The following is a 26,968-nucleotide window of genomic DNA, read 5'->3' on the forward strand; positions in this document are numbered from 1 at the left end:
AGATGGACCGGCCTTTCCTTACAGGTGCCCCAGTAGGACAAACTATCTCCATTCGAAATTGGAGTGAACTCTACATCTCAGGAGCTGGATGAGGCGCTTACATTTTTTTCCAGGTAGATTTTAATATTTAAATAAGTTTGAGAAGTATTTAATAAAGAAGTGACATTTTGTTACAATTACCCAAGTAAAGGTAGACCGACCTTTAAATTGTTTCAGAGCTAGCTATATTTATACTTGAATGAAGTGAATGTTGAGTGACTCATGTATAAATTGTTCATTCCACAAAACGTTAATCCTAAAGAGTGATTTGGGGGTCTGGAAATATAGGATAGAAGCCAATAAACTCTTTGCCTTCCATGAAAACAGTTTCTTTTTAAAAAGAAAAAAAATTAATCAATGATCTCTCAAGGCCTATCAGAAATTTCTAAGTGAACGGGTATGCGGGATGAGAAATTCGAAAAATTACTTTCTGGAATATATTTTACTGTAAAATATTGACAGTGACACCCACTGTTTTAGTATAGCATTTGAAGTTATAAGTATAGATAATGCTATTTAATTTTAACTTAAAAATTCCTCAAGATTTCTTTTTTGTGGAGCAAATATATAGGGTACAAAACGTGAAATTTCTTCTTAGTTAATAACAGATACTTCTGATTTTAACTTTCTTAAAATTTGCAAACAAAGCATTAAATTCCAAGAGGAAGTGGTTAAGCATAATTTTAGATATCTGACATACAATACAGTAAAAGTAAACATTTCACTGAGCCTTTCAAAGAAAATAGACTCTATATCCTGGTAACAATAAACCTGTATTGCATCAACATAAGAATTAACAATATAGAGTGAGAAATCAGTAGATTTTTAATGTTAGAAAAGCACTTTAGTGTCTCGTCCAGGAAAGATAATGATTTTCAAAAATAAACTGGTTTCAAATCGAATTAAATTTAGAATATTTTCATTATAGAAGTTTATGTTCAAATGCCATTTCTTCTTTTTTTGTTTAGTTTTATTTATTTTTTTTAGTTTATTTTATTTACCTCTGCTTCTCTTTTCCACTTAAAGACCATCCCAGACTTTCAGGTTCCCTCTCTAACCCTCTTTGCGCTCTCTCCTCGCAGCTGACATGGTCATCACTGATTTATAAACTATTCAAACTTTTTTAAAATCCTCAGGCTACATTATTATGTTGAAATTCACATGTAAAAATCTTAAGATTAATTTTATTTGTAATTATAAAACTATTCAGTCTTTTCCTAAATAATATCAAATCCATTAGTAAGCAATTAATTTCTAAAACTAATTTTAAATAGCTATTTAGTCATCAGCTAATTTGAATATGATGTCTAAATTGTTTTCCTTCTTTAAGCTCACCTTTTCAAACAAATTGATAGCGTATCAATTATAGCTCTGGTTTGAATCTCAGCTCTGCCACATATTAACTAGGTGAACTCAAGAAAGTTATTCTTCCCTCCTGAGTCACTTTCCTCATTGGCAATACTAGAAAAAATAGCATAATAGTGCCTAATTTGCAAAATTTTGATGGTCAAGGCAATTCTCAAATAGCTGCATAGCAGATGTGTGTTTGTTTCATTTCCTTAAGGATGATTATTAAATAATATTTATTTATTTGTTTGTTTATTTATTTATTTATTGCTGAGGAAGATTGGCCCTGAGCTAACATCACTGCCCATCTTCCTCTATTTTGTATGTTGGGTCGCCACCAAAGCATGGCTGCTAACGAGTAGTGTAGGTTTGTGCCAGGGAACCAGACTCCTGCCGCCAAAGCAGAGCACGCTGAACTTAACCTCTAGGCCATGGGGCTGGCCCCTGTATAATAATATTTTTAATATGCAACCCATAATGTTGGCTTCTTAGACATGACCACCTGCTTCAGAGTCCATTGCTTTCCCACAGTTTCCATCCCATTTCCCATCCTCATGTGCACCTCCCTTGTATAACCTTAGTATTTCTATACCTGTACTACTTATTAATTAGTAAGATTTAGCCAAGTACTGAACTAAGTGTTTTACCAACATAATCTCACTTAATTTTCACAACATCCCTTTGTGAAAATCATACATTTACAGATGATGACACTGGGGCTTGGAAAGGGTAGCAATTATTAAGTAGGTGGATTCAAGAAAACTATTTTACCTTCCTGACTGTCTTTCCTCATTGGTAGTACTGGGGATTATAGCATAATAATGCCTAATTTGCAAAATTTTGATGGTCAAGGCAATCAATATGAATGACATTGTAGAATATAGAATAATGTTAATAGCTTAAGAATTTAAGCTCTATAGACCTGGGTTCAAATTTCATCTTTGCCTCTTTCTGGCATCCCAATGCTGGCAACTCTACTTCCTACTATATCTCTCATATCGTGGTAGTATTCTCCATCCTCAAAGCCGTCTTTCCGTTTGGATCACATTCATTTCTTATGAACAAGGGCATTAGCTTTGTAAAGTATCTCCCTGTCTTAGATTTCTTTTCTAATTAGACTTCCACACCAGTGACAGAATTTGCCTCCCCATCACCTTCAGAAAAATAAAAGCAAATTCTTAGCAAAGCATACATGGTCCTTCACAATCCTTAGAGTCTACTTCTCTAGCCTTATCCTTCATCTCTTGGCACTCTGACCCATGGCCCCAAGCACTGCACTATAAAGCTTGTGAACACAGTGTTCCATCTGCCTTGAAAACTTCCTACCTCTGCCCCATGTTTGTCTGCTTGGGACATTCTTAATCATCTTTCAAAATTATCTCAAATTCATCTGCTCTTTGTAACTTCCCGGTTCCCTTTATTCTCTATCCCCGCTCCCCCAACACATAATTCAGAGTTGGCCACAGGTTTTAATATTTGACTCCGTATCTTATTTATTCATTTTTGTGTTCCCATCTCCTGGCACTTAGAAGGAACTTAAAAACAATAACAAAAAGTAATTAGAGTACTATTTAATTAGTGAAAAATGACACCTATGAATAGGTGAATTATTGTAAATTGTCTTATAGCATTTATACAGTTAAAAAATGTCTCTGCTGTTGGACTTTAATCAGGAAATGAACAAAAGAAATACCACTTTATTTGATTATGATAAAAACAAATTCTTTGTCTATAGAAAAAGAAAATATAGGTTCTTCACACTACAAATATTTAAAGAGGAACTGCACTAACTTGTTGTGTATCTGTATGTTGGCACATATTCATTTTCCTTGACATTGTTTCCAGTATGTGAGGCTGGTGGCTGAAAAGATCAGCACATGACTGTCTCTTCTTACCATTCTGTGCAAACATGGCTATGGGCTTCCTTGACTCGTTGCTTGGACACCCTGTTTGGTCTGAATGTTTGCGCTCCCCCACCCCAATTTTCACATATTGGAATCCTTACACCCAATGTGATGGTGTTAGAAGGTGGGATAGGAGGTGATTAGGTCATGAGAGTGGATCCCTAATGAATGGGATTGTTGTTAGTGCCGTTGAGTGGATTCCGACTCCTAGTGACTCTGTGTACAGCAAAGCAGAACCCTGCTTGGTCTTTTTGTACCATCCTCTCACCTTCCAGCACTATTTCAAACAATGCTCTGCTACTATTCATAGGGTTTTCATGGCCCATTTTTTTCAGAAGTGAGTGGCCAGGTCCTTCTTCCTAGTCTGTCTTAGTCTAGAAACTCTGCTGAAACCTGCCCACCATGTGTGACCCCGCTGGTATTTGAAATATCAGTGGCATGGCTTTCAACATCACAGCTGCCACAGTATGACAACTGACAGAGAGGTGGGTGTGGTTCCCTGACTGAAAGACGAATGGGGCCAGGCCGTAGGAACACTGAATCTTAACCATTAGACCGCCAGGGCTGGCTCATGAATGGGATTAGTGCTCTTATAAAAGAAACCCCACAGAGCTCCCTGGTCCCTTTCACCAAGTGAGGATACAAGAAGTTTGAAACCTGGAAGAGGGCCCTCACACAGCCATGCTGGCACCCTGATCTCAGACTTCCAGCCTCTAGAATTGTGAGAAATAAATGTCTATTGTTTATAAGCTACCTAGTCTGTGGTATTTTGTTATAGCAACCCAAACAGATTAAAACTCTGCTGCTTTGAAGTTACCATGAGCATCCTCCTTACCAAGTTGGCTGACTTTGAGAGTACTGAATTCTCACTCTCTTTGACCTCTATATCATGTAACACCATTTTAGAAATTTCTTCCTCTGTTGGTTTCCATGTTTATCTTCTCATTGTGTAAAAGTCTGCTTTAAAAAAATCCAAATTCCTAACCATATTATTCTCTACCATCACACCTCTGCTCATCTTCATCTATAGTCAATCCCTCTTCTCTTTCCTTCATTCCCATGACATCAGCTCCCTGTGGATGACTCCCAAGTCTGCATAGCCTATGCTATCCATTTACCTGCCCTCCATTAACAGTCCTTAACCACAAAAATATCTTTTACTAACTCAAACTCAATTATTAAATATTAAATTTATAATTTTTTTCAAACAATTTCTTTCTCTGTTTTTCTGTTTGCAGTGATTATCATTGTTCTTTTATTTTTCCATCCTACAGGAATCTTTCTGATCATCTTTGATTCTTTCTTTTCCATAGTAAAGCATATGGAAACTGTATCCACACCCTTTTTTTCTCCCTCTAATTACCTTTTGTAATTCCCTTTCCTAACTGTCAGGCATTTTGTTTGGATTTTTCCACCCTAATTCACTTCTTTCCTTCATCTTGGGCGTGTAGTGGCCTCTACCTCCCCTGAGAATTGTCCTATGACTAAGTATGTGCCAGTGGGTTATAAGCAGAAGAGAAGCGTGCACCACTTAACTTGCTTAAAGATGTTTGCTGGAGTTTGCTCACCTTCTTTTCCTTTCAGCTGGTTATACAGGATGACATTTCGAGCAAATTTGGGAGTCATATATTGAACAGGCTGGAACAGGCCCCAGCCAGTTTCCAAAGGTGATTTCCTAGAAGAGAATCAATTACCCATCTTGGACTGAGAGAGAAATAAATTTCAGTTTGTTTTTGTATTTGGGTCTTTTGATAAAGCATTTTTGCCTCGACTCTAACATGCTAATTATGACCAAACAACAGTCAAGTCTGCGCCTTCAACATTTCACACCAGAGTTATGCCGAGAGTGCTCGTTCTTTAGTCTCCTTTCTCTTTCTCATTTGCAGACAGAGCTCAGGACTTTGGGCCTAAGTTCTTGTTTAGGCTGTAGGAGAGGATCATAAGTTTTTCATATGCTGCAGTAAATAGAATTGAAGCCAAAAATGTAGATCTACAGCATCTTGGGGAGAAACAAATAAAAAGCAGACAGTCTTTCCAAGTGAGTGTCCCATCAAAACAGGCCAGACGCTGGAGGAATCTAAGACTAAAGGACGGAAACTGGAGAAACAAATGACAGCAGGAGAGTTCAAAGCAGAGGGTGGAAGACAAAGCCTAGAGAGACTCTTTAGACTGTGAAGAACTTTGGGAGTTTTTAGGAGGAATGTGGCCTCGGGTCAAAGTATGGAGAGAAGTGCATGGACTCTAACCCAGACATCTCTTATTTCTCTACTCTTCATGGCATCCTTTATTTCGACAAATAGATTAGTTTCTTCCTAACTAGGGACACATAGCTTCAAATTAGTCTCATTAGATCTGCTTTCTTCATGTCTATTATGCATTGTATGTATAAAACATTGTAAACTACAATACTTTTTAAAATATGGTGCTAGCTAGAATTGAAACAATGAAGGAAAAGGGAAAGCTTAAAATTATTGTATCTAATAAAAATGAGCACCAAAACCCAAGGGGGTAAGTGTTGACTTTTCCAAAAAGTTTTAGGAAAATTGGCTATCTGAAAAATAATTTTTAACTAACATAACCTTAAGTTAGTTCCTTTCCTTACAGTGTATACCAAACTAAATTATAGACTAATTAATTTAATTCATCCATTCATTCAGTCATTCAACAAACATCTATCGAGTACCTACTATGTACTAGACTCTGGGGTTATAATGGTATACAAGACCTACTCTCTCTACTTAAAGACCTCAGCATCTACTTGGGACAAAAGACAAGCAAAGGAGAAATTAGGCAAAAATTGAGGTTACTCAAAGGCTTCCAAGGCGATGCCTCAATGTAGAGCTATTATCCTGGAAAAGAGGAGGGGTGGGCAGAGGTGAACGAAAGAGTCCAGCAAGGAGAAAAAGGTGTGTTAAGACTGGAAACAACATAAAATATTTTACTTTCTGAAAACTGCAAGCAGTTCAGTAAGGCAGCTATTGACATTTTATACAAATGCCCTCTTGGTCTCTACTACCTAGCCAGTAAATGCAGATAGAGAAAGACAAGTACAGTTTCAAGATAGCTTCAATATGTCCTTATATTCAGGAGGGCGGAGGGGAATGTTATACTGACCACTGGCATGAGAAGAAAAATGTGCAAATAAACGACATGAGTAGGTAGAATTATTTAAAGTTGCTACTGTGGTGAGTGTTTATACTAAAGTTGTGTGTTTCTTTTCAGAATCATCAGTATTTGGAGAGAAAAAGAATGTTAAGGAAAAGCAAAACATTAATTTTTAAATACTTTCTTAATCTCTTTAATGGAGCTTTCTTGGTAAGAATCTTCATAATTATTTATTTAAAAATGTAATGTGTTTTATTGGCAATTTAAAAAAAAGCATTGATTGTCTTTTTTGTAGGTTTTTGGACTTTTACTTATGGGATTTGGCACATGGCTTTTATTAGATAGAAATAATCTTTTCACAGCTTTGGGTATGTATCTGTTTTCCTTTTATTCTGTGAATGAACCAAAGTGTTGCATTTCAAACAATTGCATAAATGATTTATTCAGCAGGTGGCAGTATTTCTCTAAAATTCATTATGTACTGTCCAATTTCTCTGAAAGTCTTTGTCAATTGGTTTTGGAAATACCTTATGAAATAATAGGACCTAAATCCAAGATCATAAAGAAGAGAGAATTTGGGGAGAGAGAGCTTGGAACTTTGGACAAGAGGGATGAGAGAAATGGAAGATAGTGATTGTTCTGCTAACTCTAAACTTGTACAGATTTGTAGACTTGAAAGGATAGTGAAGATCAACATAGTTTCACTGCCCAAATTAAACAATCTCTTTTAAAACTCAGTTGTCATCTTCTCTCACCATCATGTGGTTTGAAATAAAATATAATATTCTCTTTGGAAACAACCTAAATGTCTGTCAACAGATGAATGGATAAAGAAGATGTGATATATATATCTCACATGTGTAAGATATATATGGAATACTATTCAGCCATGAGAAAGAAGGAAATCCTACCATTTGCAAAAACATGGATGGACCTTTAAGGTATTATGCTAAGTGAGATAAGTCAAACAAAGAAGGACAAATACTATATATCACTTATATGTAGAATCTAAAAACATTGAACTTCTAAAAACAGAGAGTAGATTGTGATTACCAGGGCCTTAAGGTAGGGGAATTGGGGAGATGTTGTTTAAGGCTACAAACTTATAATTAGTAGATAAATAAATTCTGACAATCTAATGCACAACATAGTGATTATAGTCAATAATACTGTATTATGAACTTCAAAGTTGCTAAGAGATCAAATCTTTACTATTCTCAAAACAAAAAAGAAATAATAAATATGAAAGAAAGGAAGAAAGAAGAAAAAATAAACATGATAAAGATGTTAACTAATGTTACTGTAGTAATCATATTGCAATATATAAATGTACCAAAACAATACATTGTATACCTTAAACTTACACAGTGTTATATATCAATTTTATCTCAATAAAATATATTCCCTGCAAAACACATTTTCTGAAGCCAGCATTACCCTCATACCAAGACCAGACAGGGACACCATAAAAAAAGAAAATTGTAGGCCAATATCCTGGATGAACATAGATGGAGATATCCTCAACAAAATGCTGCAAACTGAATCCAGCAATACATTAAAAGGCTCATGCACTGGGATCAAGTGGGATTTATTCCAGGGATACAAAGATGATTCAACATCCACAAATCAATTAATGTGATATGTCATATTAACAAAATGAAGGACAAAAATCATATGATTATCTCAATAGATGTAGGAAAAGTATTTGACAAAATTCAACATCCACTTATGATAAAAATTCTCAACAAAGTGGGTATAGATGAAATGTACCTCAACATAATAAAGGCCATATATAACAAACCCACAGCTAACATCACACTCAATGGTGAAAAGCTGAAAGGTTTTCCTCTAAGATCAGGAGCAATACATGGATGCCCATTCTCACCACTCTTATTCAAAATAGTATTGGAAGTCCTAGCCATAGAATTAGGCAAGAAAAAGAAAGAAAAGGAATCCAAATCTGAAAAGAAGAAGTAAAACTGTCACTATTTGTGTATGACATGATATATATATAGAGAGAGAATCTACCTAAAGAATGCACCAAAAAACTGTTAAAACTAATAAATGAATTCAGTAAAGTTTCAGGATACAAAATCAATATACAGAAATCTATTATATTTGTATACACTAATAATGAACTATCAGAAAGGCAAATTAAGAAAACAATCTCATTTACAATTTCACCAAAAAGAATAAAATACCTAGGAATAAACTTAACCAAGGAGGTGAAAGACCTGTACACTGAAAACCATGAGACACTGATGAGAGAAATTGAAGACATAAATAAATGGAAAGATATTCTGTGCTCGTGGATTGGAAGAATCAACATTGTTGAAATGTCCATACTAGCCAAGGGAGTCTACAGATTTAATGCAATCCCTATCAAAATTCCAACAGCACACTTCACAGAACTAGAACAAATAATTCTAAAATTTGTACAGAACCAAAAATGATCCTGAATAGCCAAAGCAATCTTGAAAAAGAAGAACAAAGCTGGAGGTATCATGCTCCATGATTTCAAACTATACTACAAAGCTATAGTAACCAAAAAAGTATGGTGTTGGCACAAAAACAGAAATACAGATCAATGGGACAGGATTGAGAACCCAGAAATAAAACCACACATATAAGGACAATTAATCTATGACAAAGAAGCCAAAAACATACAATGGAGAAAGGACAGTCTATTCAATAAATGGTAACTGGGAAAACTGGACAGTCACATGCAAAAGAATGCAACTAGACCGCTATCTTCCACCATACACAAAAATAACTCAAAATGAATTAAAGACTTGAATGTAAGACCTGAAATCATAAAACTCCTAGAAGAAAACATAGGCAGTAAACTCTTTGACTTCTGTCTTAGCGATATCTTTGTGAATCAAACTCCAGAGGCAAGGGAAACAAAAACAAAAATAAACAAATGGAACTACATTAAACTAAAAACTTCTGCACAGTCAAGGAAACCATCATCAAAATGGAAAGACAACCTACTGAATTGGAGAAAATATTTGCAAGTCATACATCTGACAAGCAGTTAATATCCAAAATATATAAAGAACTCATACAGCTCAACAACACAAGAAAATCTGATTAAAAAATTAGCAGAGGATCTGAATAGACATTTTTCCAAAGAAGACATTCAGATGGCCAATAGACACATGAAAAGATGTTCAACATCAGTAATTATTATGAAAATGCAAATCAAAAGCACAATGAGATATCACCTCACACCAGTTAGAATGGCTATTATTAAAAAGACAAGAAATAACAAGTGTTAGAGAGGATGTTGGGAAAAGGGAACCCTCATACACTGATGGTGGGAATGTAAATTGGTGCAGACTCTATGGAAAACAGTATGGAGGTTCCTCAAAAAACTAAGAATAGGACTACCATGTGACCTAGCTATTCCGAAAAACATCTGGGTTTTTATCCAAAAAACACAAAAAAACTGATTCGAAAAGATATATGCACCCCTATGTTCATTGCATTATTATTTACAATAGCCAATATATGGAAACAACCTAAGTCCTAAGTGTCCAACAATGGAAATGGATGAATGGATAAGAAGATGTGGTATATATATGGTATATATATGGTATATGGTATATATATATGGTGTATATATATATATATATGGTATATATATGCATAAATTATATATATAATGGAATACCACTCAGCCATTAAAAAGAATGAAATCTTGCCATTTGCAACGACATGGATAGACCTTGAGGGTATTCTCCTAAGTGAAATAAGTCAGAGGGAGAAAGACAAATGCTTTATGATTTCATTCATATGTGCAATCTAAAACAAACAAACAAACAAAATAAAACAAAGGCAAGCTCATAGATATAGAGAACAGATTAGTGGTTATCAGAAGGGAAGGAGGTTTGAGGAGGTGAAATTGGTGAGGGAGGGCCACTGTGTGGTGATGGATGGTAACTACACTTGTGGTGGTGAGCATTTTGTAGTATATCCAGATGTCAAATTATAATGCTACACACCTGAAACATGTATAATTAAATTTTGAATATGAGATTAAGAGTCTGGGACCAGTCTTACCCCAGGTAGCCAAGACTATGAAACATAGGACCTATCAGCAGCCATGTGTTTACCTTATGAACTGAGGCACATCAGAAGCTGGTCGGAGAAAAAAGTGAGAGGAATCAGATTCCCTAGAAAGACAACAGATAAGAGACATCATTTACCTCTGATTGGTTTAAGGCCAAATGCATATCCACAATTTTCCAGGTGTGGTTGTTTGGACTTTTTTTGCGTGTCCTTGATATTCATGAAAATAAATTTAATATTTTTCGTTTGAAATGTGTGTATATACGTTTAATATTCCCAAATATGAATAAAATAATTAAATGCATTTAACTTCATACAAAAAACTTTAGATCTTTACATTGCCCTTATTTTACCATTTTGTAGTATGCTGTGGTCACTGTGGACTGAAGTTTAATAGACTAAGGGATGTTTTTATAGAAATATCCTTGGTTGGCAGGAAGGAAGCGATATTTTAACTGCTCAATAGCCACCTGTGGCAACTGAGTATTGGCTATTTCATTGGACAGTGCAGATACAGAACATTTCCATTATCTCAGTAATTTCTATTGAACAGCACTGTTAATCATTGAAAAGATAGCAAAAAAACGTGTACTATAAAGCCAACGTATTTCTTAATAGACATCAAGTAAGAAAAAACACGTTTGTGGGGAAAAGCAAGCTAAATAAGAAAGTTATTATGGGGGCCGACCCCATGGCCGAGTGTTTAAGTTTGCACTCTGCTTTCTCAGCCTAGGGTTTCACCATTTCGGACTGTGGGTACAGACCTAGCACTGCCCATCAGGCCATGCTCAGGCGGCATCCCACATAGCATAGCCAGAAGGGCCTACAACTAGAATATACAACTGTGTACTGGGGGTCTTGGAGAGAAGAAGAAAAAATCCCAGAAGACTGGCAACAGATGTTAGCTCGGGTGCCAATCTTTAGAAGATAAGTATGTAATAAAGTGCTACAAAGTATTCAATAATTTATCTAAAGTTTAGCAATACCTAAGTGCTTGATATTTTTATTCTGTTCTGTTTGTATGCTTTGCTTATGCAAGAGTATTCGTGATGTCTGAATGCATTAGCAGTTTGCTCAGAGTAAATGGGTGTGTAGAGATCTTGTGACAACCTTTCTCTCTTTCCTTCCCCACCACAGTGACAACAGTAGCTTCCATTTATTTAGTGTTGGCTCTGTGCCAGGCTCTGGGCTTAAGCACTTCCCATACAGTATCTAATTTAATAATGTAGTAATTATGGTGAAGCAAAAGTCATTTTCTTTTCTTTTTTCTCTCTCTCCATTATGGACCTGACAGATAATTCTCATTAACGCTAATGTACTTGCTTGTGAAAAAACCCCTGCAGAGGTAATCAGAAATTTATCTTTTAAGTTCTGCTTCTAAAAAATCTTGTATTTAAAACACTTCATGAAGTCTCAAAGTTTCAGGACATGGAACTGAAAATAACCAGTTTGAGGCAAGAAATGTTGGATGCTCCCCTCTTCTTTATCTGCAACTTTCAATTTATTTCTCTCTTTTTAAGTCATTCTGCCCTCACTTCTCCATTCTTAATAACACCATGCCTCCTAAGGTCCCCATCTGTCCTCTGCACTGTACTAGCCTTCCATAGCCTTGTGCTGATCTCCTTTCTCAGCCGTCTTCCAAACATCACTGAGGTAATTAATTTTAAATGCAAATTTAACCACGTAACATTAAAAGCTTCTCTCTGGCTCCCCACTGCCATTATTTACTCATATGACAAATATTTATAGAGCATCTTCTACGCGGTGGGCACTATCCTATGAGCTGAGGATACAGTAGTGTACAAGAAAGATAATGGTCCTGTCCTGGAACCTAATTCCAGGGAGGAAGGCTGGACAACAGCACCCAAAGTGCCCATAGTTTGGCCCTTGCAAACCTTCCCAGTCTCACCTGCCTCAAACTGAAAGTGCCAGCAAAGCTGAGTTTGCTACACACACTGCGCAGTTCTGTGGCTCTGAATGCTGCCACCATTCCAACCTAGATGTTTCCAACTGTCATTTCAAGCCTAAGCTCAGGTGTTACCTTCTTCAGTAATCCTGCCTACCTACACCCTCCCACCTCCTCTCCGTACTGGATTAGGTGTTCTTTGTACCAAGCGGTACAACCGTTTCTGGGATGGAGAGTCTTGATTTATGGTATTTGTTGATTTCCGTGCTTTAAATAATCCCACAATGGCTGATTTCAAGGTGCTAATATGAAGTGAGTTGGCCTACAAATTTTGTGAAAATTTAACAATTGGTTTTTATAAGCTAGAACAAGCTGGCTTCAGCACACCACTGTCTCCACTATCCTGTCATAAATCCTAGGGCATATTTAATTTATTTATTCTTCCTTTTTTTTTTTACAAATATTTGTTAAGCACTTAGTATTCTACAGTCTGTGCCATAGCACTAAGCAGTTAAAAGTTAGTCTATTGACTTATATAAATCTATGTAATTTCTAGCCCAGAGAGCTCACTTCAGATAGGGAGAGAATAAAATATAGTTTTAATGGGGGCCATGTTAGCAATAAACTCAAGGTTTCATACAAAGGACGCTTAATACATACATGTTAAGTAATCAAAAAACTTTTGATGAATGAATGAATGAATAAATGAATACATAAATATTTGGATGTACATTAGACATAGAAGAGTTCACCCTAGGAAAAATTGCCTTCTTTCCTAGAAGACAATGAAGATAAGGTAAAGGTAAAGAGATCATCTGAGATGGAAAGAATTCTCTATCATGTCGTTAAAGAAAAAAAGTTGTTGCTAAGCATAAGTAAGAGGTGCTAGAACCAGGTTAAAAAAAGAAAGAGAATCCTAGCGGTTTGGCAACAGCAGCTTAGCGAAACCTTGGGTTGCTGCATTTATTATTAAATAGAAAACAAATATCACTTAATGATAAATTATTTTCTGGTTTCCACAGATGAAAATAATCACTTGATACTATATATTTTTCGAATTTTTGGTGGAACTGGATTGGCTACTGTTCTTCTTTGTCTCTTGGGTTATTTGGGAATTCACAATGAAATCAGATGCCTCTTAATTCTGGTACGTATATCATTTCAATAGCCTGAATTTGTATCTTCGATTTTCAGTGTCCAAGTCACACAAACGAGCAATAATAATTTAGTCACCATAGCATTTCAGTAGAGTGTGCCCTTGGGAGTAAGGCAAATGAAGCGCCCCTTCCCAAGAAACTTTTCTAGGTAGAATTTTCTGGGTGGGTTTTCCATGGATCAAATCTGGACCCTAACACTCGCACACTTAGATACTAATTTTCAACACAGAGTCAATAGGAAGTCATCTCCTAGGGTGAAGTACGATTAACCAAACTTAAGAATCTGAAGACTAAAACCAGAATAAAGTGCATTAAAGTCAATGAGCAATGCAGATGAGCAAGGAAAAGGAAATACATCCTGTAGTCAGCACATTTTATCCCTGTGGGCATGCATGTGGGAAGCTGACTTACAGCTGAGATCATAATTTATTATTTAACAAAGAGAAATATAACTACTGTGGGGACCAGACTCTGGCCTCTGACTAGCACACTCTCTCTCCCTAGGCATGGAACATGAAAAGATAAATTATTATCAGGAATATAGACCTGAGCATGAGCCATTTACTGTACATGTGGCAGGTATGGATCACAATTCACAGACTCAGACGAAATACAGCTTTTAACATTTTCTTTAAATCAAATCTGTTTTAATTCACAGGCACTCTCGTATCAAGCAGACAGGAAATTCAACTGTAACCATTGTGTCTTTTGCCAGGAAGAATGCAGTTACTTAGCTTTTATGTAGCACTGGAAGTCTGACTGGTCACTCTAGACACTGATTATCAAGCTACGCTGGTTACCATGAAAGCACTCGCTTTCCCAGCTCGGATGGTACCTTCAGGGCTACTCTGTGTGCTATTTGAATGGCCTAGGGTGGCAAAGGCAGGGCTGCTGTTCATCTAGTATGTACCAGTACAGGCATGTCAGTGGAACCCTTTGTGAGCAATTGGTAAATAGCCATTACTTCAGCTCCTTCCCTGCGGTACTCCTCCCTTGAGACATTCAACCTTCTCTAATGACACAGCAATTCAAGGAGTCATGCCTGATATGAGGATTAGTTGCTGCCTGTTGTTAATAATTTCTACATATTATTATTTGAATAGTAGCCCTGGCAGAGACATTTTAGGCAAAACTGGAAACCACAGTTTCATTTCCCTCTGGGGTCTTGCCACCTCATCAGGGCAATGCCAGGAAGCCAAGTGCTAACCCCTGTTGCTCTGGGAACCCACAGACCTCTAGAACTGGTCTCAGAATCTTTTTAGTATAAAAAGAGACCTCACTCTCTCTTCTCAAAGGCTCACCCTCTTTTCTCAAATCTTGTCTTTCGCTTCTCCCAGGACATTTAGCATAGTTTTCTCATTGGGATTCTGATTTTGGATATGGAAACCAGGACAGAAATGGCTTGCAGGAAATTTTCGACTGTTCTCCTAGCCAAAAATTCCCATTTAGGCAAGAGGGACACAGAGTCTGCTACTAGTATAATGTTGGGGATTGGGGATGGGAAAGGCAGGGGGAAACTAGGAGTAAAACATAAACATCTTGTAAGTTTCCACCTCTTGTAATTCAAGTATTGATGGCCTCCAACTGAGAAAGCCTGATAGATTCCATCATAAGGTACATGATACTAGGACCTGCCAGCTTGGATCTTGAAGCCAGGACACCACTCTCCCTTCTGGATGCTCCATGGAAGGGGACTGCTACTGTTTGTAATCATAACACTTCTGCTATTCTCCTCTGAACTTACCAATACTTTCTTGACGAAAACATTCTTCTTTAACCATGTTAATTCAAGTTATAGGCAATCAAGTTATGGGCAGATGTTATAGGCCTTCGTTCTATTCTGTGGCTTAAACGTGATTTTGCATACCCCTACTCTAATCAAATAGATATTAGTTCTGCAGTTTAACTCATCAGAGCAATCTTACTTCCCTCTTTTAAAAGTTCTTGAGTAGTATCTCACTGTGCTAAGTGCTAATAACACATAAATATGCTAAATTTTTCTTATTACTGTAAACATCTAACTGGTATTAAAAGATAATTTTCAAAGGTAAAATCATGACTTACATATATGTAAATGAGCATGCATCAAAGACGTTATTTAAATAATTAATTAATAAGGGAACCAGTAAGAAGTAACAACTGGTTGAAATGAGAATTAGATTTGTGGAGATTTATATTCTCTGTTATTCATTTGCATTTCCACAAATAAGAATCATTTGCATTGCTATGGACAAGAAACTTTGATATTACTATTAGAATTCTCTAACTCTCTACAGAGTTGAAGTAGCCATAGCTTAGTCAAAGGTAATGTTTCATAGCCCCCATAGGATCAGAAACCAGGGAGGATCCACTAGACAACAACCAGCTTGCCGTTAAAAAGAAACCCAGTAATTTTTTTTTTATTGTGCAGGGAAGGAAGTATATTCCTCTACCCTCTAGGTTCTTCTGGCTGGTCTAAGAATTAAAGTGACATGAGACACGATAACAGGAGAAAATCAAACAAATTTAATAACATGTATACATGGAAGAAACCCAGGAAAACTGAGTAGCTCACCAAAATGGCTGAAGCCACCTCCTTAAATAGCATCTTCAGCCAAAAACAAAGGAGGACGTTGGGTGTAGTGTTTGGAGAATTCAAAGGGAGGAAGGCAATTTACATGGAGATGGAAAAGCAAATGTTTGTAAACAAATGTTTGCCATGCCTTGCAGAGATAATGAGAAATGAAGAGGACTTTATCACATGGACCTTGCTAGGTTCCCCCATGTCTACCACACCTAGTCTATATTACACTATAGTTATCTATAGTGATATTTCCTTCCTGAAACAGGCCTTCTACCCTAAATTCTTTGAGGCAGTTAGAGGGAAGGTCAAAGTTTCTTCTTGAGTCTTTTGTTCTTAAAAATAAGCCGAAGAGATACATTTTGGGGTGGCAAATTCTTATCCCTCACAATTGTTTTGCACAATTTTTCTTGCCTCTACCAATCTCTTATAAGTGAAGATTAAGTGAGATATTGTATGTAGAAGTATTATAAATCTAAATATCCAAACAGATCTAAAGACGATATTTTTGTCTCTAAAACTTTTGTCTCTGAAAATAGGAAACATAATTCATGTCAATAAGCATTTTAATGGACTATTTTAAAATATTAAATGTTTAAAATATGTGAAACTAAGGATACTAACAGTAAATCATTCTTATATTTTAGTTAGTAAAATATTTAGACTGCAAACTTTTTAAATTATTATGAATTCTAGACAGTATGCATCACTGTGTGCTGCTATAATGAAGAAGATTGCAATCACCATAAGTTAAAAAAGACAAAAATAGTCAAATAAGTGTGAAAATCATTTTATTTGGCTTTGGATAGGAGTATTTTCAGTTTTCAAAGAAATAGTCCAAATGTACAGACTTAACTTTGCTATTGCAGTTACTTTTGTTACTTTCTATTTTGTTTTTCATTGCTTTTGCATGATGGAATAATTTACATAGTAGGTCACAATTTAGTGAGTTCTTCAGTTTTAGCAGAATAGGGTGTTAAGTAGAGGCCCAGATAATTGAATTCTCCTGTATGACAGTTTTAGATCTAAATGAAGAAGGCATCATCAACGACTCTATTAGACTACATAGTCTATTGAGGTTCTCATGAAATACAGCCAGCCCTCTATATTCACGGGTTTCCCATCCTCAGGTTCAACCAGCCATGGATCAAAAGGTCTACAATCGTTGCATCTGTACTGAACATGTACTGACATTGTTTTTCTTGTCATTATTCCCTAAACAATACTGTATAACAACTATTTACATAACATTTACATTGTTTTAGATAGTATAAGTAATCTAGAGGTGATTTAAAGTATATGAGAGGGTGTGCATAGGTCATATGCAATTACTAACCATTTTATATAAGGGACTTGAGCATCCTCAGATTTTGGTATCTTGCAGGAGTCCTGGAACCAATCCCCTGTGGATAATGAGGGATGACTGTACTATCACTTCTTTCTATTGTACTCTTATCTAAATGTTCATTGATTTTTTTCTTTGCCTTTTGTTTTCAATAGTTTTATTCATGTATATGAGGACAGGAAACTTATCCAATATCTATGTATATTTTAAGACTGTATATTTCATATGATATGCATTTTCCCATCATTGTAGCATCTAAAAATATATTAGAAGCATAGTTGTCATCTCTTTTTTCTTTTGTTTTAGTATGCAGTACTGTTGACGTGGGCCTGTGGTGTTCAGGTTGTACTTTCAGCACTCATCTTCGCAAAGAAAGAGGAGGTATGGAAAGATCATCCTTTTTTTGAAATCTAAAGAAAATTGGATACTTTAGATTATTGAGACTTCTAAACCTTTATTAAAAGCTAAAAGTAAATGTCTTTGAGGAAAAAAGGATTCAATGGAAGTTTATTATTTCCGTCCAGTTGATGCTGACTCCTAGTGACCCTCCGTACAGCAGAGTGGAACCCTGCCCAGTCTTTTGCGCCATCCTTTCACCTTCTGGCACTAATTTTTCAGAAGTGGGTGGCCAAGTCCTTCTTCCTAGTCTCTCTTAGTCTGGAAGCTCTGATGAAACCTGTCCCCCATGGGTGACCCTGTTAGTATTTGAAATACCCGTGGCATAGCTTTCAGCATCCCAGCAACACAACAGCTGCCACAGTATGACAACCTGCAGATGAGTGACCCAGGCCACAGTGGGAAGAGCACTGAATCTTAACCACTAGGCTACAAAGGTGACCTCAATAGAAGTACTAAAATTCTATATAGGAAGGGGTCAGGGGTCATATTGGAAGGGTGGGCTAGGAAAACTTTAACTCTGTTTGCAGAAGATTGAGAATGATGTTGTAAATAACAAAGAATGTTGGAGAAGAGGAGATGAGGATGCTGAGCTTGGGCAATCCAAATTAGCCCCCCAGCCAACCGCGGCTACCATGACTGACCCAGTCACTACAGTATATTCTATTTTTGTAAAGAAATACCTTTCGACTTGTACTAATTTTAAATTTAGCAATTTCATTTAAAGAATATGTACTGAATAATTCATATATTTTGCACAGGTATGGTCACAAGTGATAACAATTTAATTAATTAAACCAAGATTTATATTTATCAAGTTAGGTTCAAAACAGCACACAATAAATTGCCTAAAAAAAATTTGGTAACAAAACGTACCTATTACAGCATAGAGTTACTTTTAATTCTTTAAAAAACTTCTGTGTTTCAGTGTCGTCTTTGTATCATGGGAGATTGTCCTATAGTGAAAAGAGCATGGACTTGAAGTCATGCCGATCTGTGTATGACTATATATCAACAAGCCACTTAGCCCTAAGCCTCTGTCTTCATCTGTAAAATATGGTTAACACCTACCTACCTTATCGCTAAGTGACAACTTATAAAGTTCCTGTCATACAGTAGCCATTTAAGGATTCTCTTCCTTCTCTTAATTAATTTTGAAGGAACCCCTGATTAATTCCTATGCTTCCTAGCCTTCAAATTCTTTCTATATGTAGGCTCCTAAGGAATGACCAACCCCCAACAAAATCTTTCCTATATGACACCATTGCCCTCCAACTTCATTTGCTCTCTTGATACCTAATTACCCAGGGCCTGTTGTTGATGGCTTGCCATTTGGAGTTAAAATTTCTTCTCTCCACATCAAAACTATGTGTGTGTTTGTGTGTGCATGTGTACATGTTTGTGTATAGCAGGTGAGTCCTGTAAAGCTGTTTTGGTGACAAAGCACCAGGTCCCAAGCCATTGGCCTCTAACTTTTGGACCTGGTGATAGAACCTGAGCAATTAAGGACCCTTAACACGTAAATATAGTTTATCAGTTTCATTCATATTTACTTATATTGTTCACATACTCTTCTCTACTTATTTTAAGAATAATAAGAACTACCATTTAATAATAACCACCACATGCTAGAAACTGTGATAAGCACTTTATAGACATTATATTATTGATCCTCACAACTACGCCTAGAGATGCATTGTTAGTCCCACTTTCCAGAACAGGAAGGTGAAAGGGTTGAGAAGAGAAATACTTGCTGAGGGGGGCTGGCCCAGTGGCATAGTGGTTAAGTTCATGCACTCTGCCTCAGCAGCCCAGGGTTCACCAGTTCAGATACCGGGCACGGACCTACACACCACTCATCGGGCCATGCTGTGGCGGGCATCCCACATACAAAATAGAGGAAGATTGGCACAGACATTACCTCAGGGCCAATCTTCCTCTGCAAAAAAGGGAGGATTGGCTGCAGATGTTAGCTCAAGGCTAATCTTCCTCAGAAAAAGAAAAGGAAAGAAATACTTGCTGAAATCTATCATGGGCAAATGACAGAGCCTAGACTCAAACACTTATCAACTGATCCCAGAGATAACAGCTTTGTTTACGTCAGTTTGCCTTCTACATTCAAACTGGATTAAGCTCTTATGGGCCTCTAAGTTTTTTATGCCATTTACAGCACCAAACTCATTGTTGGAGATGCACTAGGGTTTCAGTGGATGTTTGTCAAATGGAGTATGTGTGAGGGAATTTTATATATGTAGCAGTCACAAAGATTATATGTGAAACTTGTTTTTCCTCTTATGAACTAAGGTGTTTCATATGCACTCTGGATCTCCCAAATAATGCTTTAGAGGGGGAGTGAGGATGTAAGTCTGCCCACTCCCCACGACAATATAAAATGGGAAAACATCATTTTCCATTCTAAATAAAAATTAACTTAGAGAATAAGTTAAATAGACAACTTATAGATCTGAATAACACTTTACATTATTCTTAATCTTCTTAAGTATATTAAAACACAGATATATAAGTAACTGTGTAAGAGTTTAACTTGTACAGATGTATTAATTATTGTTGTATTCACACCAGTTATTTAGTTTTCATTATTCAAAGACAGCATAATACAATGAGAAATCATTAGACTAGAATTCAAATGAACTATATTTAAAAGTATCAGCTGCTCTTCTTTATTCATGTAAACAAAGCAAATAATTAAATTCTCTGTGTATCTGTCTCCTTGTTAGTAAAATGGGAATAATATATGTTGTTTCTACCTTTTGGTATTTTGAGGACCAAATTAGGAATTAGTTATGAAAGTCACATAACCTTTTAAATGCATAACTAAGTTTCTATTACAATTTACCTCTGCAATATCTAGATTTTAAAAAAGCAATTTTTCCCCAAACTGTCAGATCGGATTGCTTTTGTTTTTGTATTACGAAAAGACAATTTTTTAAAATTAAAAATCATAATTCCTGTAAAAATATGTAATAGACACAGGCCAATGATTTTATTTAACATCTGATTAATGTAGAACTAGTGTGATATAAAAATCAATTCAAAGGAGAGTCCAAAGAGAAGACACTTGTAAAGCCATCACTTAATAGATACAAAACAGGCCTGGAAAGGAGGGGGACCAACTGCACCCCCACCGAGAAAAATTTCATTTGCATTTCTCTGACAAAGAATCATTTGACTAGCTATGGTTTTACATAACTTACAAAGATGTAAAATCAGTGAAAAACTATGAAAGGTACAGACCCCCATAGAATCAGAGGCCCCTCAAGGTGTGCTAGAAAAGGTTTAGTTTCCATTGAAAAGATACTCAATAATCTTTTTTGGTCCATTTTAAAGTCTTTCACAATTTCTCCTGAGGGCATAAGAATAAATGTAGAGACATTCAGAAGAACAGCACACAGCTTTCTCCCTAATCGTAAAATAAGTCTAATACATTCTTCCTGTAGATCAAAATGTGGAAGACCAAATGCCTCAATACTCCCTGAGATTGCTAAAAATAGTTATAAGGAAGAAAAAACACTTAGATATAAGCAGAAAATAGCAAACTGACTATGAATACTCTTTTACGAGTATCCTAAGGAACCATAAGGAAAGTTTCTATCTTTTCTCACTTTTAATACAATTTTCAACAGGTTCATCAAGTATGGCATGAAAAAATTGATTTAGTCATTTCTCAATATGGATCTAAAAATATGCCTGAAGACATACCCAAGTGGACTATTCTGAATGCTGTACAGAGAACAGTAAGACAAAATTAGCATAAAACTAGAAATTCAATGTCAGAGGTAACCACTGTAGGGTAGGGAGGAGCCAGGGAACATTTGGGCATGGGGCGGAGGAATGAGAGGTTCTTGTATTTCCTCTAAACAAACTGGGTGGAATATCTATCTTGAGTTTTATCCTCCTTTTTTAACTTCTATCTCTTTTCCTGGGTTAACTAATGTGCATTTTAACCTGGTTTCACCTGTAAAGGTGTTAGGGTCTTCTACCAAGTGGGGTCATCTGGCCTGCTGCACCCGGGGGAAGTAAGTCTGAGGACAGTCCCTGCTGGCGCCAGAGTAGCATGGCAGTTACCATTTGAGTCTGAAGGTCAGGACTGCCACACTGTAGCTTTGTGACCCTGATCCTGGACAAGAAACCTTTGCAACTTTAGGTTCCTTATTAGTAAAATGGACAGAATAACCCCTCCCTCTGGTTAGCAGGAGTAAATGAAGTAATAGATGGAATATATCGAAAGCCTTGGGTCTGGGACATAGTAAGCAACTAATACTTGTTAGATAATTTTGTTAGGATTATTCTTTCATAGTTTAGATTGTTCTGGACAGGGTAAGGGAATTGGTATGTCAGCCAAATGGTTTACAGGACTAGATCAGCACCTGGAGTGTAGGTGGTGCTTGATAAAGAAAATAGCAAACATTTACTTAGCACCAGGCCCTTTTGTAAGTGCTTTGCATATATTAACTCATTTAGCCTCACAACCCAAGGAGATAAGAACTATTATCCTCATTTTATAGATAGAGGACAGAGAAATTCAGTAACTTAGCCAGTGTCACACAGCTAATAAGTGGCAAAGCCAAGATTCAATCCCAGACAATCTAGCACTAGATTCTATTCTCTTAACTGCTACCCTAGATGCCTCACATAAAAAGCTATTATTTTTAGTACACTTAATAACAGAAATGCATTTTAGGAGACTTGAAATGTGATTAGAAATGCTCTTGCTTGTCTTATTTTCCCCTGATGGTATGTGATCTGTGCGTGTATTGCACTTTCAGATTGCATTATGACTGACAGCAAAGTATGGAACCTTCTTGTGGTCATAAGCTGATAAACAGGAAAACAGTTCCATGTATGACCTCTCTTGTTGGTGAGAATCCAGCTTACAGTTCCTAGCCATGAATAGAATTGAGATAGCACATGGAGGGTTGATTGTTTAAACCAAACTCTAAAGCACTCTTTTAGTCATTCAATATTTCCAAGATTGTGCCAAGATTTTTGCTATGTATTGTGACATAGGCAGTACTTTCAGTAACAACTTTAGAAAAGAATGAAATACTTCAACTTTCTCTTATTTTCTAGGTGACAAATACATAAGCTGATTCTTTCACATCCTCCCAACTCAACTTGATAGGATTGGAAGTGAGACAATTCTTGGATGATTGATCATTTCTATGACTATTTTCCTTATCATCTTTTTTGGTTCTTTGCGGCAGTTTTTCACACAATACAAAATTGAAATTTACCATCTCACATTAGTCCTAAGAAAGTAGAAACAACCCTGAATCTGAATGTATATTGAACACATGTGGCAGCATATTCTGGATAAATATAAAGAGAACTGCTACAGTTAGGAGGAAGAAACACCTAAGGTGATTTTCTCTTCTATGTTCTGGTCCGAAACATGGTTTGTAGCTTTCATAAATCAAGTGTGTCTTCCATCCTGGGCTCCTATAAGATGAATTTAGATATAACAGTGTCCTCCAAATGCAGCCCACTCATATGAGTAGAGATCTTTAGCTCTGTTTAACATCTACAGTAGCAGCTACAACGTAAGGGATTAAACAAACAAAAATATGCTTGTTTATTCACTACACTTCAGTGGAGAATAAATTAATAAAGTCATCACCAAAACCACTTTAATATGCATGGGAATCACATAATTAACTGCATTTTGAAGATTTTATAGTAAAATTCATAGAATCCTTTTCCTAGTTACAGTGTTGTGGCCAAGACAATTACACAGATTGGATGAAGAATAAGAATAAAGAAAATTCAGAACAAGTGCCATGTTCTTGCACAAATTCTACATTAAGAAAGTGGTTTTGTGATGAGCCACTGAATGCAACTTACCTAGAGGTAAAGATGAGTCAAGGCCTCTCCAATTGTTTATAGTGCCTTTTTGTTTTTGCAAGTCAATTTAGAATTCTGATCAAATTTTTGTATAAAAACAATGTTATTCATGGTGATTAGGTTCTTAACCTACTTCACTAAGTTGAACCCATAACTAGGTGAATTGCAGTATTATTTCAGGTATATAATAAATAAATTAAGTAAACTTCCTGGGAGCATGTGATCTAAGTGCCGCTAGAACTCGGGATTCCATCAACCTTTGTCCCCAGCCCTCCTTCCCAAATCCCTGCCAAGAGAGGAGGCACTTTTGGCAAAACTGTGGTGTAGAGGGTTGGCAAGTGAGCTGCAATACCAGAGTAAAGAAGTATGCAGATTGGCAAAAACTGAAGGGAGGGTACCCCAGCAAGATGAAAGTGGTGTTCAGGTAAATGTGGCAGAAGCAAGAGTAGAGGTTCATCTGGAGTAACTGCTGTTTACAGGTATGGGATATTGATAAACTGGGAATTCCATCCCATGAACTTCTAATACTTTGTATAGTTTATATCCTGATGGTATTCTAATTTTAATAAGTAATTATTAAATGATTATGTATCTTTCAATTACAAAAAATTCATTCATAGATAGAGCATTATGGTTTTTTGGGCTTTTTTTTTTTTTTTGAGGAGGAGGATTAGCCCTGAGCTAACATCTGCTGCCAATCCTCCTCTTTTTTGCTGAGGAAGACTGACCCTGAGCTAACATCCATGCCCATCTTCCTCTACTTTATATGTGGGACGCCTGCCACAATACGGCTTGCTAAGTGGTGCCATGTCCACACTGGGGATCCCAACCACCGAACCCCGGCCGCTGAAGCCCAATGTGCAAACTTAACTGCTGTGCCAACTGGGCCCGCCCCTACAGCATTATGTTTTTTAAAAAACCTTTTCTATTTGGAAGATAATCATTTTAGATGGTAGTATATATCCTCCTGAATTCGATAGTCTGTGGAAAGTCAAATCTCTCTCAAAACTTAATAAATTTCTGATTTCAGTTACATGACAAAATCTTAGCAACTTTAAAAGTAGCAGATGAAGTGTCCTGTTGTCATATGAAGCTCTCCGGACTAAAAAGTCCAGTCTCCAGTCAGGCATTGACTTGCTTTTTAGACTTTGGTAAATTACTAATCTCTATGTATCTTCTTCTTTGTAGTGGAATTATGTATGAGAGCATTTCCATCTCCAAGTCAATCTAAGTAATTTCTGTTCCTTAGGGTTGTGAAAATAAAATCAACACATGGTATAATGCTAATGCTTTAACATTACTTGGAATTAACTTTGGACTTCTGGCTTCAGAGGTAAGGTTTTGTTCATATGTTTAAAGATAAAAAATGTTAAGTCTAGACTATACAGAATAAACTGCAGAACAACCAGGTGGAGACCTAATTAGACACGTTAATTCAGTCAGAGCCAGGACCTTGAGACTTTCCACACCCAGCAGAGGAATAGGTCCCAGCTGGAGGTGATGTCCCTAAATCAGCCAAATGAGTGGACCCTGTTATTAAGTGGTAATCTGGCCGGTATTGATTTCATTACTTTGTGATATAAAAAAAAGAAATACTTTGCATCTCAGCAGTGAGAGCAGCATCTTGGGAAATCTGCAAGTTGGCAAATCTCTGAAATCTAGGCAGATGTTTGACATTAGTAAATCTACTCATATACTCATAGTCACTCATATACTCATTAATTCACTCAGTAAATTTGGAGGGGGAGAACATTTACTGTGTGTCAGGTACATATTAGATGCCAGAGATACAATGGGAAGCAAAAGAGACATATCCTGTGACCTGGAGGGTGCCAGTCGCAGAACTGAGATTCAGAAGCAGGACTTCATTCATTCTTCGGTCTCACTGATGACCAACGAGAGTAAGTGAAGGCTATGGGTTCAAAGAAACTGTGAGAGTGGATAGATGATTACAGTGTAGACTATAACACTGGAATGGATATATAATGCATCGTTTGGCCAGAATAGTATACTGAATTTAATTTTATGTTGATCCACAAAGGTACTGACCTAAAATTCCATAAATTTTCTTCAACTGGTAACAGTTTTAGTCTCAGAATGGTGGTAAGCCAAGATACTCTTATAGCATTAGTATCACTCTTTTGAAATGTTTATTCTCCATTGTGTTCATGCTAAGGGGGGATGGTAAGACAAGACTGAGGGGGCATGGTATCTGTGCTCCATTTTATCATCTATCCTTTGTACATCACTTTGAATGATCCTATGCCAAAAAGAGGCAGTTCTGTAAGACTGATGACATGGTTAGAAGGATGATGAACAAAAACAGATCAGCAATTCATTAAGGCATCTGATGATAACCCATGTAATTAAAATTAAACAGTCTATTCCATGGTGTCCTCTATGAATGAACTTGGTGACACCTGGGTTATTCTAGAAGACGCACTGCAGACTTCTTATTCACAACCATGTGTACCTTAGTCGGAAATTTCTCACCCTCTTTGATCCCTTTTCCCTTTACAGTATGCATTTTGGTTATTATATAGTAAGTGTTAACTTTACAAATTATGCTTTTTGACTATATTTTGATCTCTTATTATTTCCTTTTCTTCCAGGTTTTGCAAGTCTCATTAACTGTTTCTTTCTTCAGACATATTGGGAATAGAATATATGCAGAAAAGTAATTTTGGATTTTAATTTGTCCAGAAGAACCAGTTAATTCTCAAAATAATCACATGTATTCTTTTATTCCAAAATAAGGTTTTGATTTACATTAATTAAGTTTAGGACTTATTGAAGTCATTGGTTATATGTAATATAGAATTATTGAGTATTATAATAAATTACTCCATGAAATTTTTATCAATTTGGTTTTTCAAAATATCAAATTCTGCAGTTCAGAACTTTATGTTGACTTATTTTCTGAATTCAGAGGCTATCATTGCATATACTGAATTCAAAATGTGGTGAAGTATCACATGTTTTTAGTTTCTTATGTAGAAAAAATACCTGTATAATGTTCAGAAAATACTAATTAAATAAGCAATTATAACATGTACTTTACATGTGCAAATTTTAAGGAAAGAACACTGATTTATAGGAGATTTAAGAGAAAGATTGAACTTCATGACACTGATCTTTAAACTGAATTAATCATTAATTTTTCTCTTCTGATAATGCTTGCAAGTGGATAATAATAAACTTAAAATTTTAGAGATTTGGATATACTTTGGTGGCAATAATATATTAAAATAACAATAAATTTTTAACTGTGGC

General features: G+C 36.2%; 1 protein-coding gene across 3 annotated transcripts; it reads left to right on the forward strand.

Annotated features, from left to right (window-relative positions):
- The first annotated feature begins 4 nt into the window (after window positions 1-4).
- TSPAN19 (tetraspanin 19) lies at window positions 5-26,968 on the forward strand. 3 transcript variants are annotated; one of them, XM_014865854.3, is made up of 9 exons: window positions 5-113; window positions 6,513-6,605; window positions 6,691-6,763; window positions 13,398-13,522; window positions 17,744-17,818; window positions 21,478-21,588; window positions 23,558-23,701; window positions 24,945-25,028; window positions 26,308-26,913. In XM_014865854.3, the coding sequence occupies exons 2-9, from the start codon at window positions 6,540-6,542 to the stop codon at window positions 26,374-26,376; spliced, it is 747 nt and encodes a 248-aa protein (XP_014721340.2). In that variant the 5' UTR covers window positions 5-113; window positions 6,513-6,539; the 3' UTR covers window positions 26,377-26,913. The 3 variants fall into 3 exon arrangements, with proteins under 3 accessions (XP_014721340.2, XP_070363304.1, XP_070363303.1); XM_070507203.1 differs by lacking the exon at window positions 23,558-23,701 and having other exon boundaries at window positions 26,308-26,968; XM_070507202.1 differs by lacking the exon at window positions 26,308-26,913 and having other exon boundaries at window positions 24,884-25,024.

Source organism: Equus asinus, chromosome 4 (genome assembly GCF_041296235.1).
Source record: "Equus asinus isolate D_3611 breed Donkey chromosome 4, EquAss-T2T_v2, whole genome shotgun sequence".
Taxonomy (NCBI): domain Eukaryota; kingdom Metazoa; phylum Chordata; class Mammalia; order Perissodactyla; family Equidae; genus Equus; species Equus asinus.